At 45.5% G+C, this 19,507-nt stretch overlaps 1 protein-coding gene across 6 annotated transcripts in view; it reads left to right on the forward strand.

Moving 5' to 3' along the window:
- Rbm33 (RNA binding motif protein 33) overlaps positions 1 to 7,873 on the forward strand; it is a 101,260-nt gene extending 93,387 nt beyond the window's left edge. For all 6 annotated transcript variants that reach the window (XM_031380251.1, XM_031380252.1, XM_031380253.1 and 3 more), the window contains 2 exons: positions 1,961 to 2,049; positions 2,254 to 7,873. In XM_031380251.1, coding sequence (XP_031236111.1) covers positions 1,961 to 2,049; positions 2,254 to 2,302 — 138 coding nt within the window. In that variant the 3' untranslated portion in view covers positions 2,303 to 7,873. The remainder of the gene's footprint in view (positions 1 to 1,960; positions 2,050 to 2,253) is intronic.
- Positions 7,874 to 19,507: the final 11,634 nt, after the last annotated feature.

The following is a 19,507-nucleotide window of genomic DNA, read 5'->3' on the forward strand; positions in this document are numbered from 1 at the left end:
CCCCCTCCCTCCCCCCTTTCTGTATGTGTGTGTGTGTGTGTGTGTGTGTTCTGAAAACAAAGACTAACTGTGTTTTAAATAAAGTTGATTGTGGTCACCTAAAATCCCCAGTAGAAAGAGTGCTGCTATTGATAAATGGCATGTTACATGTATCTGGTTATGCCAGTAACATGCCTACCCTTTAGATGATAGAAGCTTCAGTCCTGTGTCCTGGGAGTCCCTTAGGGACTGTTGGGCCAAGGCCTGTTCTCCCTGGAAACAGATCACTTGGTTCAAGGTAATGGCTTTGAGTAGGATTATGTGAATATTTATTTATTTGGTTGATTGGTTGGATTTTTTTTTTTTTTTTTTAAAGACAGGGTTTCTCTGGATAGCCCTGGCTGTCATGGAACTGGCTCTGTAAATTATGTTGGCCTCAAACTCAGAGATCCAACTGCTTCTGTCTTCCAAGTGCTGGGATTAAGAGTGTGTGCTAACAAAATCAAAACAAAACAAAGTCTGGTAGTATTTGATGGGTAAAGATGTGACTCAAGGCTAGAAAGATGGCTGAGCAGTTAAGAGCATGTATTCTTCTCTTCAAGAAGACTAGAGTTTAATTCCCAGCATCCACAAAAGGTGACTCATAGCTGCCTGTCAGATCTGGTGCACACGCACATGCGCACACACATGCGCACACACACACACAAAATTTTAAATAAATTTCCTAAGTGATAGAAATGTGGTTCAAGAGTGTTTGATTTCTTTGACTGATTTAAATACAGTAGTCAAAGAAATGGTAGGTATTAAGTAGCTGAAATAGGGTTCCAGCACTGTTAATCCTGCTTTGAGAAGAAACTGTGTATTATTTCTGTTTGGGGAATTATACCTTGATGTTTCAGGGTGAAATGTCATTCTGAGAACAAAGCCAGGTTAAAGCTTAGAGCCAAGGAAATAAATTCATTGTAATTTTGAGGCCCCTCTGATAGAACAAATCTGCCTGAAATTATGTTCAGAAGAAAATTTTTACCCGGTGATCCTCTAGTATCCAAGAACAAAAAGTGGCTCCTCCTCATGTGGCTCAGTGACTATGATTTCTAGCCAGCACTGGACCTGAGCCATAATATAGTGATGTCAGGGATCGAATGCTGCCTCTGGCCAGACAACTGCTCTTTTTCATTTTCTCTGTTAGCTTAGTTGTTTGTTCTAGTAGTTCTATGGACTAGGTTGGTATGCCTAGAATTGTGAGTTTGATTTTCAGTGCCACACTAACCTTCAGAAAGGTAGCTGGCCAGAGCTATGAGGTAACAGGCTTACTTTGCCATTTCTCAGTGTGCAGCTTTTGTTCAAGTTTGTACTTGGGAGCCAGTTCTGCTATGTCTATAGGACTGAGAGAGAGCCGAGGCTCTGGAGCGCAATATGCCATTTTTATTTTTATTTATTTTTATTTTATTTTTTTAATATTCAGGGCATGGGGAGGAGAGTTAAGAGGGTAGTAGAGGCGGGGCTTGGGGGTGGGGGATGTAGAGTCCGGCCATGAGCACATGGAGAGAAAGGGGGGTATGGGGGGAGGGAAGGGGCGAGGGACAGAGGGGGAGCAAGAAGGGAAGAACAAGAGCTCAATATGCCATTCTTATACAGGGCCCCCAGCCCACCCTAGTGCATACAAAGCCATTTACCCTGTGGTAAACCATTCTTTAGATGGGTGAGGGCATCATTAAAAGTTGCCTTCCAGAAAGGCACAGGGAAAGAAATCGTTTTCACCTGTGGTTACCTGGGTTAGGTTCTGAGTATCGTACTAGAGGGTTGACATGTTGCTTCTTAGCTGATTGAGGAGTACTGCTTTGTCTAGGTCCTCAGGGAGACCATGAAGGGTTGGTGACTTGTTTTGAGCCAACAGCCTAGACTCCTATATAGAAACTTAGGACATCTTTTATTTTATGTCACAGTTGGCATTAGTTAATGCTTTTTTTTCTTCCCCTAGAGTTTACAGATGCTTCCCCAGCAGCGGAAAGCCATAGCGAAGTTCAAGGAGCCAGCCCACGCACTAGCATTTCAGCAGAAATTCCACAGGTATCCTCTGTTCTGTAGCTGGTGACGGGGAAAGGGGAGGGTGATGTGCCGCGCAGTACCAAGGTGCAGAACAAGATCCGCTTCCACATCCTTTCTATAAACTGTTGTCGTTGTTTGGAGAGGGCCCCTTCTATTTCCTTTCATGCACCTTGGTGAATTGCTGTCATAAGATTTCGTGTTAACTGTCCCTTCAAATTTCCACAGGCACATGATTGATCTGTCCCACATAAATGTGGCCCTGATTGTGGAGTGATCTGGAATGGAAAAATCTGACCTCATGCTGCACACAGTGTGGAATTTCTTCAAGGAAGCTTTAGGTCGGTGCAGGATCCCCAGAAGTGCAGGCCTCTCCAGTCTGCAGTTTGCCAACTTGTCTGCGTGCCAGCCAGCCACAGGGTGATTCCAGAAGAGAGCTATTTAAACTGGTGGACATGGGATTGGAGTCTGGTGTTGGATTGTTTTGAATTCTGTTGTCCACAAGAACTCCGTTCTAGTGTTCTTTTGTTTCCAAGTGCTCATGATGCATGTAGACCTTGTTCTTCGTGATCCTGCTGTGTGATTGGTCACGGAGTTTTAGATTCAGGAAAGAACGTTACCAGCTCAAATTCCAAGGATTTTTTTCCACAGCAAAGAATATTTGATAATGGTTGCACTTATCTTCAGTACAGGCTAGAAAAGAGTTCTCAACCAGGCTTAACTGGAGTGGTCTCAGAAAGCCCTCACTGGCTCTGGTAAAACAAAGGTAAAAATGGGTGATTATGATTGACACTCACCTGCCCTGGAAAGCCAGGGTGTGAGATGGGTGTCTGGGAATGGTGCCATGGAAGTGGCAATTCTGCTTCTTGTAAATACCTCCAAAGTGCCACCTGTTTCAGCAGAAACTCTCAGATGGGCACAGTACTAGCTAGACAAGCACTGGGCACTCCAGAGCCAGTGGCTCTGCCACCCTGCGGGCAGCACTCTTGGCCAAGTTTCCTGGCATAGGTTGAGGCACAGCTTGAAGGGTGGTCAGACCTGCTTGGGCTTCTCTGCTTTTCAAATGCCCTAGCTCTGGTTTGTGCTGTCATTGCTTTGATTGCCTCACTGTCCTTCAGGGCTCTGAATTTCCTTTGGATTGCCCTTCTATCACATGTGAGAAGGATGGATTTCCTAGCAGGGCTGATGCTGCCCAAGATAAGTGTATCTGTCCACATTACTCATTTTGGTTGATTCCAACAGGTGAGACTTGCTTTCTACAAAGCATCCCTTGGAAGTTCATGCTGGGCAGACATTGAACACAGTGCCTTATTATGTTTCCCCCATGACCGCTTCAGTGTTTGGGTCATCCTCTAGAATGGGCTGACACTAGGACACACTCAGGACCTTTTAGTTGTATTTTATACCTGTGATTTTATCTCACATATCTTAGGAAGATGGAGGAGACAGAAGTCTGTTGATATCTGCTGTTGCAGGTAATGAGGGAGTTCTGGACTCGAAGCAGCTGGCTTCCACAGCTGAATTTTACATTACATTTTCAGTTAAGTTGCCAACATTTTAACAACTGGAGAATGGTATTCCAGGCCCCAAGAAACTTTGCATAGAATTGATTCTGAGATGACACTATGTGCTGGCAAGGGGCACTGAGGGACATAGTTGTTATTTGTTTGGGTTTCAGGCAATTGAGCTGAGGCATTCATAGGATGTCTTAGAAGACCTTGTGGTATGGTGCCACCTCTGACCACAAAGCCTCTGTTTCACCCCTGCTTGGAGCACTAAGGGCCAGCCCTGCAGGGGCTGTACTTAGCTTGACCCTAGCCCATCCAAATGCTATCAACTGGTAGCCCACTGTCACTCCCATTCATTGCACTTGAACACAGGAAATGTTGATAGATATTTCATTAAATCGGTGAGTTTGGTAATATGTTAGCTCTCATTGGACAAGATAGATGCCATGTAGGAGGTTGAGGATTAGGACACAGTAAAATGAGTTTGACCGTTTCACTGCTTTTTCAAGTAGTTTTGAGTGCTGGGCCTTTAAAACCCAATTATGCTTTTTTTTTTTTTTTTTTTTTTTTTTTTTTGGTGGGAAAAGTAGGCACTGAAGCATTGAAGTCAGGTAAGGAAATATCCTCACCAACATCACTGTTCAGGGTCTTAGGGCTGTTTTGAGTGTGATGAGATAACCCAGGACCATGTGTGTCCCTTAACTGTCTACACACATGAGCTAGTTTTTTCTTTTTGTAGTGTCCTGTGAGACCAGCTTCAAGCACTGCTTAGAACAACTGCTCACTCTGACCTTGCTACACATCCACTTGGAGTGGACTGTCAGACCAGGCAAGCCAGTCCTACAGGCTTCTGTGAAGGAAACCACAGAAAGTGAAAGAAGCAGAATTAGAAAGAACATTCCCCACTTGCAGTGCCCTTCTCACAGTGAAGTCAGACCGTGGAAGATCTGCTGCAACCATTATCTCTGTTCTTTATATATCATGCATTTAAAATGAGATGGAAAAGCATTAGCATTCTGTGTAAATATGGACCTTTTCAGATTAAAACGTTAATGGAGATGCTTTTAACTCAAACAGCAACATCTTAGCTATTTGTTAGTTCTTTTTTGTTGTCTTATCAAAGTTTAATGGAGACACTTTCATAATTGTTGTTGTGTGTACATTTGATTTTCATAAAGATGGTAGTAAGTCAATGCATTAACCCTCATCTGTGTATTATTTGTTCACAAGTTCCAGAAGGTTGAAGGACTGACTGACTCTCACATCTGTCCTGAGGTAGAGAGTAGGGCGGGGACAAGGTGCTTTCCCTCTCTCTGCCTTGTTTATTTTGTACTGTAATGAATGTCAGTCACTCAGCTGCTTACCTGAACACAACCTTATGCTGCCCTTGGCTTGGCCACATTTGTTAATCCTTATATTGATACTCTTCTTGAGGAGGAAATTTCACCTTTTCTTTTTCAAAAGAGATTCTGAGGCAATCCCTCACCCTGGTCCCCACCCAGTCCAAATAGGCAGCTTCTTGTGCAGGTCCTGTGCCCATGGCTTGCTGTGGAGGAGTGTGGCTGGATGGGGTGGGAGGTGGGTTTTCCATAACCATTTTCATTTGGGTAGTTCTCATGTGATATGCAACGGTCCGAGATGGTTGTCTGAATCAGGATGGAGCTTAGGTCCTGCTCCCATTGGTCATTTTTCCCCCACCAAGCAGCATTCTGCCTGAAGCAGGTAGAGAAGGCTTTGCTGCTCATGGAAGCTGGTAGGGAACTTCAAAGGCTTGGGAGGGAAGACTGGACAGTGTTCCGGTGGGTAAGGAGAGTCTTATAGGATAGAATGTCAGTGATGTACACCTCTGATGGGACCCCAAAGGGTGGTCTTTCACTTAGGTGTAGAGCCCCACAGGTGGACATGTGAGGGAATTCTCAGGGTGACATAAACTAGGTGAAGGGTCTTTCTTGGAGAACTAGGCTTAAGGATTATCCCTGTCTTCTGTCTTTGGTTTTGGTTTTCGTTTGTTCGTCTTTTATTTCCTTTTGTCATTATTAGGAAGGTAAATTTGATGTAGACCATTGACTGACACCAGTCAAAGATAGGTCCTAGTGACAAAAGAGCCCAACAGGTCCATTCAGTAGCTAAGTATTGTTTTTGGTCATCATAGGGTGCTCTGAGAGTCTTCTCTGTGTCCTCTGACCCAAGGCAAAATGCACAAGTCAGGAAGCACTTCCTTGTGCCAGAGCAGTGGGCCACCCTGGGTGGCTCTTTTTGCTGTTCCCCTTGCAGAGAATCAGCTTTAATTCCCACCTCTGCTTATTGGTCCCAGCTCTGGCTTGCATCCTTACTCTCATGCCCAGTTGCTTTGTTACTCACAGAGGGAGAGGAGGTCTAGGGGAGTGTACCTTGATGTACTCTGCAAAGGAGATAACAGATGGGGTGCAGGGTAGACAAGAGCAAGACCCCTCCCCACAGAGGAAGCCACTAGAAGCTTAACTCAATTATGGGAGAACCTTAGACCACCAAATTCTGCAAGGATGGCTGGGGTATTTTAAAGTGTATGATGAAGTATTCTTTTTATATTCTTAAATATAAACTTGGAAAGGCATTTAGCCTTGATTTATTAAATCCTAAGGATTTCCTGTAAGGTTTTTTGCAACCTATTTAGTTTTTGTCATTTAAAATGCCTAACTTCTTAGGTACACAAACCCATGGCTTTGTGTACTAGAACCAGAGCAATCCTGATTCATATTGGATCCCAGGTATACCTCGTGCTGGTATCAGGTGTCAGAGGTACACTTGTTAGCTACCTTCCCTGACTTCCCTAGAGACTGCTGGTCAGCTACCTCTTCCTGTCATGTGTTGGTAGAATGGGCTGAACAGGCAGGTATTTGCACCAAAAGAGCTCTCCTTTTCCCCTTAGATGTACAGGAGAAGACGTTGTTAAGTGTTCTTGCTTCCATTTACTGGTTTTTTTCAAAGGTTTGTGGGAAAATGCAGGTGATTTAGAGAGAAACTTGTGTAGATTTTCTTACAAGTCACACAGGTGGAATGGACAGACAGGTGCATGTTATTGTGTTCTGTGTCGGAAAGTTTAATATGCTCTAGGCAGTAGGCCTCTTGACTTTCTTACATGACTTTCTGCTAAACTACTTTTCATTTTAAGGATACATGCAGCGGAGGCTGGTTTGGGGACTAACACATTTTGCATTCTGCATTGTTTGTTGTCTTAGAGCACACACATTATAGGCAGCGGGCTGCACCTAGCCCACACTGACTGGCCACTGAGGAGCAGATAACCACTTGTTCTTTACTTTTACAGGTGTGGGATCCTGGTCCTGAGCTGTGTCCTCTGTGAGGACTTCCCTTCCAAGCTTTAATTCCAATTTTAATTTTCAGGTGCAGCAGCGGTGCCCCGTGCTTCCCTTGACTTTAAGTGTCTGATGTTCTGTTCTCCTCTCCCACCATGCGGCCTACTCCCCTGCCCTGGCTGGGACTCTGGCTCCCTCCTTACCTTCTGCTTTTCTCCCATCTTGTCGATACCTGAGGTGTTGTCACTGTTCCCCCATCTAGTGAGTCTCTGTTTGCATGTTCTTTCCCTCCACCTCTGTGGCTTCCACACCTGCAGTGGCCACTGATACTCACTTGAGTTAGGCTCCCTCTGGCAGGAGGGAACATTGTGGATGTCTGCGCCAGGGCCACATGAGCAGTTTCTCTAACCCTTTTGCCTTGACAGGTCTTTCCTTGGGATTTGCTCCTCCAGAACCTGAATTGGAGAGCTTGACCTTTTGCTTGTTATTTTGCAGTTTGATTCTGGGCCTAAAGATGCCAGTGCCTTTGAGCTGTGGTCTGCATGTCATTAACCACCCCTCTCTGTTTCTACCCTCTACCTTTGCAGGACCCGGGGCATGGGTCAGTGTTAGTGGTAGCGTGCTCTCATTCGCTTGGAAGTGGTGGCCGTGTGGCCGTTATACTGCCCTTGCCGATATGGCCCTCGTCGTCGTATAATGTATGTGCGCCTCCCTGCTGTGCAGGCTGCTTGGAGTGCAGGCTATGTTGCTGGGAGCGCGCTGGCTGCTTAGAAACCACGAGACACCACCTTGCTTTCCTCTGGCCTCACTGTTTCTGCCAGTCACGTGCTCTTCCCGTATGAGTGTCACTGCCTGCTTTACTCCAGTTACCTTTGCATTAACTACGTGGGAACTCTTGCAGGCTATATATGTGAAGAATAGTTGTGATGTAGATGAAAAGAAAATGTATTGTGTGTATCATTTGTGTGCTTTCATAGCAAAAAATGTGTTTCAGCTGTACTGTAACCAAAAATTGTGTCAATAAAATATTAGAGGTTTTCCTGGCTTTGAAGAGTTCACTTACTTTTGCGTCTGTCCGCCCTGCACAGTGCTCTGGGCAGTGATTGGCCCTGGATGGATGGGGCTGGGGAGAGCAGCATTCAGCACCGCCCAAAGCTGTGACATAGTGTCTCCTTAATGGAACCATGAAATCAGGAAACTTCACTATATTTGGGTTTCAAGTTCTGGAACTGAGCAGATGATGACAGGGTGTTGCTGTGGTCGGGGAGTTTGTCTCCCCTTAGAATGATTAGTCCATTTACAGGCATTGGCCATAATACCTCCTTGCATCTGCTAACTCTGCTTTATGCAGATCTTGCTGTTTTGAGATTGAGGCTTCATAAAGTTGTCCTGCTTCTGGGTACTGTTCGAAGAGAGAAGCCAGACTTTTGTGCCCGGCAGGCCAAAGGTTTCATCCCAGGCTGTGCCTTTCCTTCCCCTTCTGTGTATCTCTCCCCTTGTCTGGGCCAGCTACTGTTCTGTACACTTGCCTGCTCCTTGAGAAGGGAGTGCATGCCACACGCTCTGCTGACCCTGTGCCTTGTCCATCAGGCTGAGGCTATGTCTTGACAACTGGAAGGGATTTGTGGAAGCTCCTGTTGCTTGAACAGGAAGAAGGCCTTGTCCAGCCTTAGCTAGGAGGCCCAGTTATAGGTCTTCTTGACATTTTGTCCTTCAGCTCAGCCTGGGGTACGTGAAGTATAGGCTAGGAGACAGGAGCCCAGACAGCCAAGCGTGCTCCTGGAGTGTGGACATTCCAGTTCTTCTGGCTGGCCAGCAGTGAGAGTATGGTGCCTTTTGCCTGCAGGGTAGGCCACACAGGAGGTACTATGAGTGGAGACCTGCTGCTCTGGTGAGGCCTGTGTGTCCTCAGCGTGGAATCATGGCTAAGGACTAGGAGCTTGGCATGCATGCCGCCATGTTTTATTCCACTCCTAACAAGTGCAGAAACCTGTGGACTTAGTCAAGAAAAAGATGCTTTAATAAAATAAAGTTAAAACCCTGATTCTCACAGATCATAAGCACATAGTAGGAGGTCACTGATGTCAGTGAAGAGTATCATTACTCTGTTGTGGTGACTACCTTCTGTCCTCTGAGCTCCTACATGGTGCAGAACCCTTCTTATCCTGTGCGACTTGGGCTCTGTCCCCACTAAACACCAGACTCCCCACCGCTGTCCTTCTGCTCAGAATGGATTTTATGGGTAAGGAATCATACAGGGTATATCCTATTGTGGCTTTTCTGTCCTCGAGGTCTGTTCATGCAGATGGTTTCAGAAATTCCTTTTTAGACTGCTGGTGGGCTGCACTTTGCTTTTCTGTCCATGTGCTGAGTATCCGAGTAGCTTACCTTGTTAATATGAAGATGTACACATGAGGATTTAAGTGTCTTTAAATCCTGGATTCAGCAATTTTGGCTGTTTATTGAGAACTGTGTGTCGGGCCACAAGGTAACTGTTCAGTCTATGAGGGACCATCCTCTTGGCCTCTGCAGTGGCTGTGCCATTTTACAGGCTCACCTATGAAGTGCAGGTTTCCCACATTATGCTTCGCACTAGTTCATCAGGGATGCCACCATGTCAGTTTTGATTTGCATTCAGTGAAACTGAATGCCCTTTTTGTGTTCATAGCTATTTGTGTTATCTTAGGAATTAAGTCATCAAAGCCAGCATTGCTGATCTGTGCAAGTAAACTTAAAGGTATGGATGATACAGACAAGTTATTAAGAGACCACAGTAGACATCTAGCTTAACCTGTTCTTTGTGGGAACACCAACATGATCAACTTACCACACATGTGATGCAGCCATGTGAAGCAACTTCATTATTACTATTCTATCAGTGCAACAGAAACTCTAAAGAAAATGCCTGAGACCACATACTGTGTTGAGTAGTATACTGGACAGGAGAGATGGCTGAGCTAGTAAAGTGTTTTTTGTGCAAGCCATGAGGACTAGAGTCTGGGCCCTTCACATATGCTTAAAAAGGTGAATGTGAAGGCATCTATCTTAAACACAGTGCTGCCTAGGTAGAGAGGTGGATCCACAGGCTCTCTGGCTGGCCAGTCTGAGACACTCTAAAGACAAAGTGATTGAGAAAGATATCTGACACTAACCTCTCAGAGGCCTCCAAATGCACCATATTGGCACTACAGGACAGAAACATGGACAGAACAACAAAGCATAACATTAAAGCATTACACCATAAATGCCTGGTGGTTATGTATCAAGAAATCTATTAAGTACTAAAGAAACATTGGACAAACCACTCACCAGCTTTCAGTGCCTCTTTCCTCATCACACTCAGAGAGATGAGAATGGAGAGTCCTTTCTTAACAGTAAACCGTGTCTTCAATCCTAAAGATCAAGACATCTTGTCCCTGACTGGATGAAACCTTAGGACAGTTGAGGTCTCTGCTACTGGAGACAGTCAGCGAGGTGCACAAGAAGGACTATTCAGAAGCCTGAGGCTAATAAAAGCTTCTATTTGCAATCACACTAAAAACCAATAATGAATTTGTTTTGAAAAAAAATCCAAAGTAGCTACAGATCAAATTTATATGAAAAAAAATCTATAGTCCTCACCTGTATAAATTGCAAGCTAATGATGGTAGTACAAAAGAGAAAATTGCCACTTATATAACAAAAGAATAAAATGAATATGAAATTATCAAAACCTGAAAGACGTGAGGGCAAATGAGTTAGGTGGGTGCTTCATGTTCCCGATTAGTCTTAGTATTCCTAAGAAATAGTAATAATAAATAGTTCTCAAGCCAGTATATGAGTTAAATATGTCATAATTACTCAAAGATGGGGCTTTTTGAAATGCCAGACAGATGTATTCTCTCCTGTATACATGTGATCACAATACATGACAGAAGAAACTTAAAAACAGGAATTGTTTCTTTTGCCCTGTGATTTCCTGGGTTCCTTCCTCATGGCAGGAGGGAGTATCTTATTAGCTCAACTCATGGCAGTCAAGAGACCGAAAAAAATCACAGGAAGGAATAAGGATAAGACGGCTTCATGGACATGCTTCTGGTGGCCTGTTTCCTGTTAAGGTTGTTCCTCCTGATTGTATCCCTCACAGCTGTACCATCGTATCATGAACCCAGCAAGAATCCATAGATGAGGTCAGCGTTCAAACAAAGCAACGATCCAGAGCATGAACACAACTGTGCCTCACACCCTGCCAACTAGGTACTCAAACACATTAACCTTCTACCTCTGGACCTTGAGAGCTGAACCAAATGTGTTCAGTCCATCAATTTGAGTCCCCATTGTGTTTATTGATAGCCCAAATTCAAAGTCTCTTTTGAGACCCATGGCAAAAAAATCATCTGTGAACCCTTAATAAAGTAAGAAGAAAAAATGCATACTCCCAACATACAAGAATAGGAGACATAGCAAGGGAGAATTAGACACGAGCCAACCTGAATCAACCAAACATTCAAGCACAACTCTTGTGTTGAAAATCCAGGGCAGGTGGTGGTAGGATATGAGCTCTAAAGCTGGAGCAACCCTCCCCTTACAGCTTTACTATCCACTGCCTCAGCCTCTCAGGCTGCCTTTGCTCAGTGGCCATGACTTTTCAAAGCAGATCTTACACGGCCCTGGAGCCTCTCAACATTCCGCAGCTGGCATCACAGCCTCAGAGTGTCATGCATTGGCCCCTAAGGGAGCTTTCAGCAGGGACACCGACCTTCCATATATTGCCCAGCCTCCAAAGCCTTCTCTGGAAACTGGTTGAAGCCTCCAACAGATGAACTGATATGCCTGCACAAGTGCTAGCATGTGGGCATCACCAGGCTTTGCCAGCTGGAACAGTAGCCACTTCCCTTAACAACCCAGCTATAGTGGCTTAGCCTAGATGGCTGAGCTTAGGAAAATCCTCTTCACCTGGTGCAGACCTTTACGTTTTTTACATCCTTGAAGCAGTGGTGATGAAGTTGGTAGGTCTGCCGATTCCTGAGATGCTGCACTATTAGATGTTACAATAAAGACTAGAGTTCGTGTTGAAAACAGGACTCGACTAGGGAGAAAATTGTGATGAGGAGGGGCCAAGAGAGGACCCTAGACTGTGCTTATTAAAATTAACAGGAATACCAGCCAGTTGTGTTTTGTGTTGAGTATAGGAAGAGCCATTTCTGCAAGGGAAAAGCAGGGGCAGTCCCAGCCGTGTGTGGAGGCCTGTGTGGATAAGGTTAGCAACTTTCTCTTCACTGGGTCCAGTGGCTAATCAGTGTGCCAGAGTAACTGTAACCATGCAGAAAACAAGTGAAGTTCATTGCTCACAGAGGATACAACACTCATGGGCCTTGAGTGTAGGTGATGAAGCATGCAGAGCGTCCTTTGTGGCTTCCAAAGCCATTTAGGAGCTATAGTTTGTTACTGGTGAGGGAGAGGTCCACTCCAAGGTCGCAGGATGTCCTCATGGTAGCAGATGACAAGACAACTGTAGCCAAAGCCCAGAGAAAAGGGAAATGCATACCATACGGGGCCACATAGGGGACACTGGGAAGGGTATCAACTGCCTGGGAAGTGGGAGGAAGGCAATGTTAAACCTGTGTCAGTTTTCTTAATTGCTGTGGCACAATATCTGACAAGAGTAACCTAAGGTAAGAAGTGGCTCTCATTAGGAGGACCACGCTGACAAAAGGTGAGCTAGCTGGGCAGCCGGAGCATGGGGCTGGTCACCTCTCACCTGCAGTCAGGAAGCAGAGAGAAGCTTCTGCTGGTCCCGCTAGGGTTGGTGCCCTGGGGACAGTACTGCACACCTTTAGGGTGGGTCTTCTCAGTTAGGCTTGTCTGGAGACATTCTCACAGGCACAACTCTAGATGTGTCTCCATCCAGTCAAGATAATAATACACATGAATCGCCGCAGCATCCTAGAGTGGTTATAATGAAGCACTGCAGCCTGGGGCTTAGTGAGAAACTAATTGTCATCTAATCCTGAAGGCTGGGCATCTGAGATCTAGATGTCAGTGGGGTTAGCTCTTAGGACTGTGAAAGAGTGTTGTGTGACATTTTTTTCAGGGAGACAAGAATAATCATCCACTCACCCCAGACAGGTTACTGAAAACAGACCAAAGTAGACTCCATCTGTCCAGCCTAGTTGTCAATCAAAAGCTAGAATTATCTGGGAAGAGGAACCTCAATTGAGAAAATGCCTTTTTTGATTAACAGTTGATGGGGCAGAGTCTAGTCAGTGAGGGCAGTGCTACCTGTGAACAGTCGCTCACAGGAGCATATACTTGCTCACAAGTCAAGCTGAGCAAGCTGCCTTCCCATAGTCTCTGCTTTCATTCCTGCCTCCTGGTTCCAGCCCTGGCCTCCCCCAATAGACTGTAGCTAGTAAGTCACATAACCACCTCCCATAGTCTCTGCTTTCATTCCTGCCTCCGGAATCAAGCTGAGCAAGCTATCCTCCCATAGTCCAGGTTCCAGCCCTGGCCTCCCCTAATAGACTGTAACTTGTAAGTCACATAACCACTTTCCTTTTCAGGTGGCTTTCGGTTATGGTGCTTTATCAAAGCAATGGAAAGCAACCTAGACACTGCCAAAGTCCAGTTGATAAACTAGTGAGTTGTACTGTGGTGTTTGTGACAACAGCGCCCAGCTAGTGGATACATTGTGGTAGGGAGGAAAGTTCCGGGTTGCCTGCTGGGACCAGAGGCTGTCTCTGGCAAGCCTTCCCTAGAGGAAGTCTCCGGAGCTGTTCCTGACAGAAAGTTTTCATCTTGCCCTGCTCCATATAACACATTTGTAGACAAGGTTAAAAGTTTGTTTTTGCTTTTTTAAAAAATTAATTAATTAATTAATTAATTAATTAATTTAATGTATGTGAGTACACCCTCTTCAGACACCCCAGAAGAGGGCATCAGATCCCATTACAGATGGTTGTGAGCCACCATGTGGTTGCTGGGAATTGAACTCAGGATCTCTGGAAGAGCAGTCAGTGCTCTTAACCGCTGAACCATCTCTTAAAACTCGTTTGTTTTGGTTGAATACTTTGTCTTGGAGGACTGACTAGGGAGCATTGTCCATATATATGTGAACAATGTATATATTTATACAATCTTGGTATGAACATGGTAAGATGTCAAGGCTGATGCACCCTGTAGGGAAGAGCCACCACATGCCCTGTATAGGACTCCCACATCATCCTTCAGGCCTGGGCAGAAGGAGATGGGGCTGGGTCATTAGGAACTGGCATTCTTTTGAGCAAGCCCAAAGACACACTTCATAGTGCAGGGGCTTTCAAGGAGTCTGGAAGCTTCAAACTGGGGCTGTCGGCAGGATGCAGAACTACTATGATGAGATGGCTTGGGTGGGTGCTGTACTCTGTGCACTTTAAAGTAGGCTTATTCTTGTGTGTGTGTGTGTGTGTGTGTGTGTGTGTGTGTGTGTGTAGGCCAAAGGTTGGCTGGCTTTCTCAACTGTTCCCCACCTTATTTTTGGATGTTCTGTCAGTGGCCTGAAGCTTGCTGATTCAGCTAAGTTGGCTGACCAGTGAGCCCACAAGAATCTTTTTGTCTCTGTGTCCTCTGGACTGGGATTACAGGCACATGCCACTTTCATGTGGGTTGCAGGGATCTAACTCAGATATTCATACTGACCAAACCATCTCCCTAGAATAAAGTTAGTCCCAAGGGACTCCATATTAAAAGCCAGGCAGATGGGGTAGAAACAGCAGAATCCACTATACTGGCCACCTTAGGGCTTGGTTTACAGGTGTCAAACTTTCTATATGGTGCACAGCATCCCGAACGCTGAAGTCTGTTACTTCTGCTGTTCTGGTGGTCTGTGATCATCAGTCTTCGTTATTCTTGTAATTTAATTCTTTTAGAATTGAGTTTCTCTGTATCTCTGTGTCTCTGTGTTTGTCTATCTCAGTCTGTCTCTGTCTCTGTCTCTCTCTCCCTCTGTGTGGTGGGAGAGACATCCTCATGTCATGGCATGGTTGTAGAAGTCAGAGGACAACTTTGGGGGAGTTGGTTCTCTCCTACTATTTGGTTCCTGGAGGTGGAACTCTGGCCACCAGGCTTGGTGTAAATCACCTTTACTCTCTGAGCCATCTCTCTGGCTTGCCATTTTCTGAAGCAGCAATATTGAAATTTGGCCAACAAATAACTGTATGGTTATTAGCTTCTGTGATGGTTTAGTATACGCTTGGCCCAGGGAGTGGCCCTATTAGGGGGTGTGGCCTTGGAGTAGGTGTGTCGCTGTGGGCTTAAGACCCTTCCCCTAGCTGCCTGGATGTCAGTCTTCCACTAGCAGCCTTCACATGAAGATGTAGAACTCTCAGCTCCTCCTGCACCATGCCTGCCTGGAAGCTGCCATGTCCCTGCCTTGATGATAATGGACTGAACCTCTGAACCAGCCAGCCCCAATTAAATGCTGTCTTTTATAAGACTTGCATTGGTCATGGTGTGTGTTCACAGCAGTAAAACCCTAACTAAGACAGCTTCTAAATGTCCCAAGTGAAAGGATGAGCCTTTCAGGTTAAGGTTAGGCTAACGTGAGGCCTCTTGCACTGAGGGGCTAGCCAAGTTTTGAGTGCTGAGGAAAACTTCTGGAAGGAAATTGAAAGTGCTGCTCCACTGAGCACATGAGTGAATGATAAGAAAGCTAATCAACCATCTTGCCAACTGTGAAGTCACATTGAAAAGATCAAACTGACCTCAGCTTTCCCTCAAGCCACTGCCTGACCTGTCAGAGAGGTGATGAAGCTGAAGAAGCTGAGAGGGTAGTTGGAAAGTAACACTCAATGGTTTGCCTTCTGTGTAAACCATCTTTCATTGGATGAGGACTCTCCTGGGAACATTCATAGCTAAAGAGAAGCTAATGCCTGGCTTAAAAGAAGGAGAGGCAGACACTTGTCCAGGACCACCATGTTCCTTAGCAACCCTGGAAGATCAACAACCTGTGCTCTGCAAGTGGTATAGCAAAGTCTGGAGGACACACCCATCTCTGCTTACCATGTGACTAATGTGGCTGCTGCTCAGACCAAAGCTTCCCTCAGAAAACATTCCCTCAAAATGTTACTGTGGCACATTGACATTTACTGCAACAGCACTCACAATAGCTAAGCTGCAAAACAAAAGTAAGCGTCCAACAACAGAGGAGTGGAAATGTGTTACAGGGACCAGTTGGATGTGTCAGCAGGGAAGGGTGCTTGCTCACAAGCTTGATGGTCTGAGTTCAATCCCTGGGTTCCACACGATGGAAGGAAAACATCACCTCCCACAAAGTGACTACTGATTTTCACCATGAACCCTAGCAAGATTGCCACCCCAAATACACTACACAAACAAGCAAATAAAATTTAAAATATATAAAAAAAGAACGTTCCATATGCACACTCCTGGAATTTTTTTTCCCCGCAAGGAAGAATAAAGCCATGCCATTTGCAAGAAAATTGAATGAATTAAGTCAGTCACAGAAAGACAAATGTCATGTTGTACTCCTGGGTTATATGTACATAACATTGTGTATGTATCTATGGCAGGAAATTAGAAAGTGAAACTGTCTAGGAGACAAAGGGGAGGAGCCAGGAGAGGCTATAAGAGTATGGGGAAACAAATTGAAAAATCAGTAAGTAATAAAATACTGACAGTACCGTAGGTGGAGGTACACAAGGTTCATGTGCTCAAGTCTGGGACCACAGTTCCGCCCACAAAGCAAGGAGGAATCCAGACTCTTTGGTTTATGAAAAAAAATCGATTTATAGGGCTGTGGGTCCTCTGGTGGAGCTGAGCAATGTGAATTGAAACCTGAAAAGAATCTGTCATTCTTACACCATTCAGAACGATAGTAACTCCTGGGAAGGACAGAGTCTCCACAGTAGAAGTCTGCACACCTGTTCCAGCCCATAGGGGAGGAGTTAGCTCCATATTGAAGCAGCAGGTAAGTTTGACTTGACCTGTGACCAAAAGACTAGTGAACCATTGCTGTCTTTAGATCACACATGAACAACTGAGCAACTGGACTTAGGGATGGTCCTTTTAAAACTTCCTACCCTTTTAGACTTTTCAAAAATTATGTGTACATATCTATGTGTGCAAACAGATGCGTGCAGATGCCCAATGGGTTTCTTTTTGATATTGTGAGAGGCATCATTTCTCCCTGGAGCTAAAGTTACAGATGATTGTAAACTGCCTAATATGGATGCTGAAAACTGAATTTGGGTCTCCTGGAAGAGGATTAAGTACTCTTCACTACTGAATCATCTCTCCAGCTTCCCGACTGTGCTTTGGTTATTGAGTTCCCAGTTGGTATACACAACAATGGATTTTATCATGACATTTTCTTACACTCAAATCATTTGAAAGGGTAAGCTCTTTCTCATTATCTTTTTTACCTCCCTTTGCTGACCCTTGTCAGCAGGGAGGTGTGTGTGTGTGTGTGTGTGTTCATTGTTCTCTTTTGTTTGCTAATGTGAGACAAATAGAGTCCCCTGGAAAGTGAGAACCTCAATTGAGGAATTGCCTCCATTAGATTGACCTGTTGGCATGTCTGTAGGGACATTTTCTTAATTAATGGTTGATGTGGGAGAGTCCAATCTACTGTGGATGTTGCCACCCTGGGAAGGTAGTCTCAGGTGGTGTAAAAACGCAGGCTGAGCAAGCTACAGAGAGTAAGCCAGTAAGCAGTGCTCTTCCATGGCAGCTGCATCATTTTTTGCCTCTAGGTTCCTGCCTGAGTTTCTGCACTGGCTTCCTACAGTGATGGACAAGTGTAAACCAAGTAAATCATTTCCTCACCAAGTTGCTTATAGCAATAGAAGGCAAACTAGGACAGGGATCATGTGTGCACAAGTGGATATGGAGGTCAGAGGACAATCTCAGGCATCACTCCTTAGGGCCCCTCTATCTTTTGCTTGAGACAGGGTCTCTCAATGGCCTGAGACTCACTCCTCTCCCAGCATGGTTGGCTGGCTGGCTGATTGGTCAGTGTAGAGATTCACTTGGCTTCACCTTCTAGCTTGCCATCACTGGGATCAAGTGCACACTATATAAAACTCATTTGTGTGTGTGTGTGTGTGTGTGTGTCCCGCGCTTTGCTGACCAGTAGCAATAACGACAGAACACGGAGGCTCCTTCCCACATGGTTTACTCAGGAATTCCTTTGTGTTACAGCTCTTTCAGGTTTCTTGGTGTTACAGCTCTTTCAGGTTTCTTCCTCTTGTGGAATTGGCCCTGGCTGCCCAGCGAGCGCTGCTTATATACCTGAGCCCGGGTGTTAAGCTATCATGGCCCTCCTGGATTGGTCCCCTGGTAATCGCCTCATTAGCATGCACTTGCTCGGGAGGGGTTGGCGCATGCGCAGTGGAACTATTTATCGCCACAGTGCATTGGAAATCGGCGCCATCTTGGATGCCACCATCCAAGCGGCTGCCTACATTTCCCCCTTTTTTATTTTATTTGAAGGCTGCTTACAATAGATCAGGGGGCGATGCACTCTGCCATGGCCCCTGTCTTAGGTCATTCCACTTCGAGATCACAGCCTTACCCGTCATAGGATTACCGCCCCCCACCCCCCAGGGCTCCTTGTCTTAGGTTGGTCTGCGCTCGGGGAAGGTTGCCCATCTTTGGGTGCCATGGAGCTGGTGCATTTCACCAACTCTGAGTGTCTGAGGCGGATTATTGTTTGAGTGAAGCCAGCCAAACACTGGGAGATGTGTCATTCTCCATAGCCACCAAGGCTTGGTAAACCACTGCTTTATGTTTAGCATGCTCCCTTTTCATTCAGCAAAGTAACCTGAAACAGAGGACACAGCCCAGGAGGACCAGGGCTCCCCAGACAAACAAGCCTGCCCATTCTTTAAAATGATCCATCGCTGTCTGTATCCAGGAAGTCAAACCATTGGCCAGGCTCAGGTCCACCCAAGTGGAGTTAATGTGGACAATCGTCTCTCACAGCTCTCTCATCTTGTCTTCAAAGTTTGCCGACCAATCCTGTAAGAGGAGCTTTGACAATTGCTTGGACAGATTAGCAGCCTTTGTAAAATTTTGATACTCCACCGAGGTAGCACACAAGCCTTGCATCTTCCACTCACACCCCAACTGTGCTAATTGCCAAAGAGTATCAATCTGTTCTTGTAATAAATCTATGCATTGATTAACTATCATAAGGCCCCCTTTGAAATGGGAATTCACAGAGGCTTGAATATCTAATGCCTGTGCTACATTGGCTGAGATGTTGTTCAGGGTGTTGGCTGTCTGTATAGAACTGGACAAGGCAATAGCTGAGGCAGTAGCCCCCACAGCAGCAACAGTAATGGCAGTAACAATAGCTGCAGTGATGCCAAAATCTCTTTTAGGCCTGAATAACATCATGGTATTAGGGGCCTCCACGGGAACTGGTACATAGTGAGGCATTCTAGTCACCACAGCCACAGGGAAAACCATGGCACTCCAGCACAGGGCATAAAAACATGTGTTCGGGGTGCATACTAACTTCTCCTCACCCATGGACGCACTCCCATTGCTTACTATCCACAGAAAAGGAGGCCAGAGGCACACTGGTGAGACTGAAAATGTCTTATTGTGGTAAGAGTGAAAACTAGACGATGAACCCCAAGTACCAGAGTTACCACCGTTAGAAAAATCCATACTGGCAATAGACCCTAGGGAAAA

Source organism: Mastomys coucha, unplaced genomic scaffold (assembly GCF_008632895.1).
Source record: "Mastomys coucha isolate ucsf_1 unplaced genomic scaffold, UCSF_Mcou_1 pScaffold19, whole genome shotgun sequence".
Classification (NCBI taxonomy): Eukaryota; Metazoa; Chordata; class Mammalia; order Rodentia; family Muridae; genus Mastomys; species Mastomys coucha.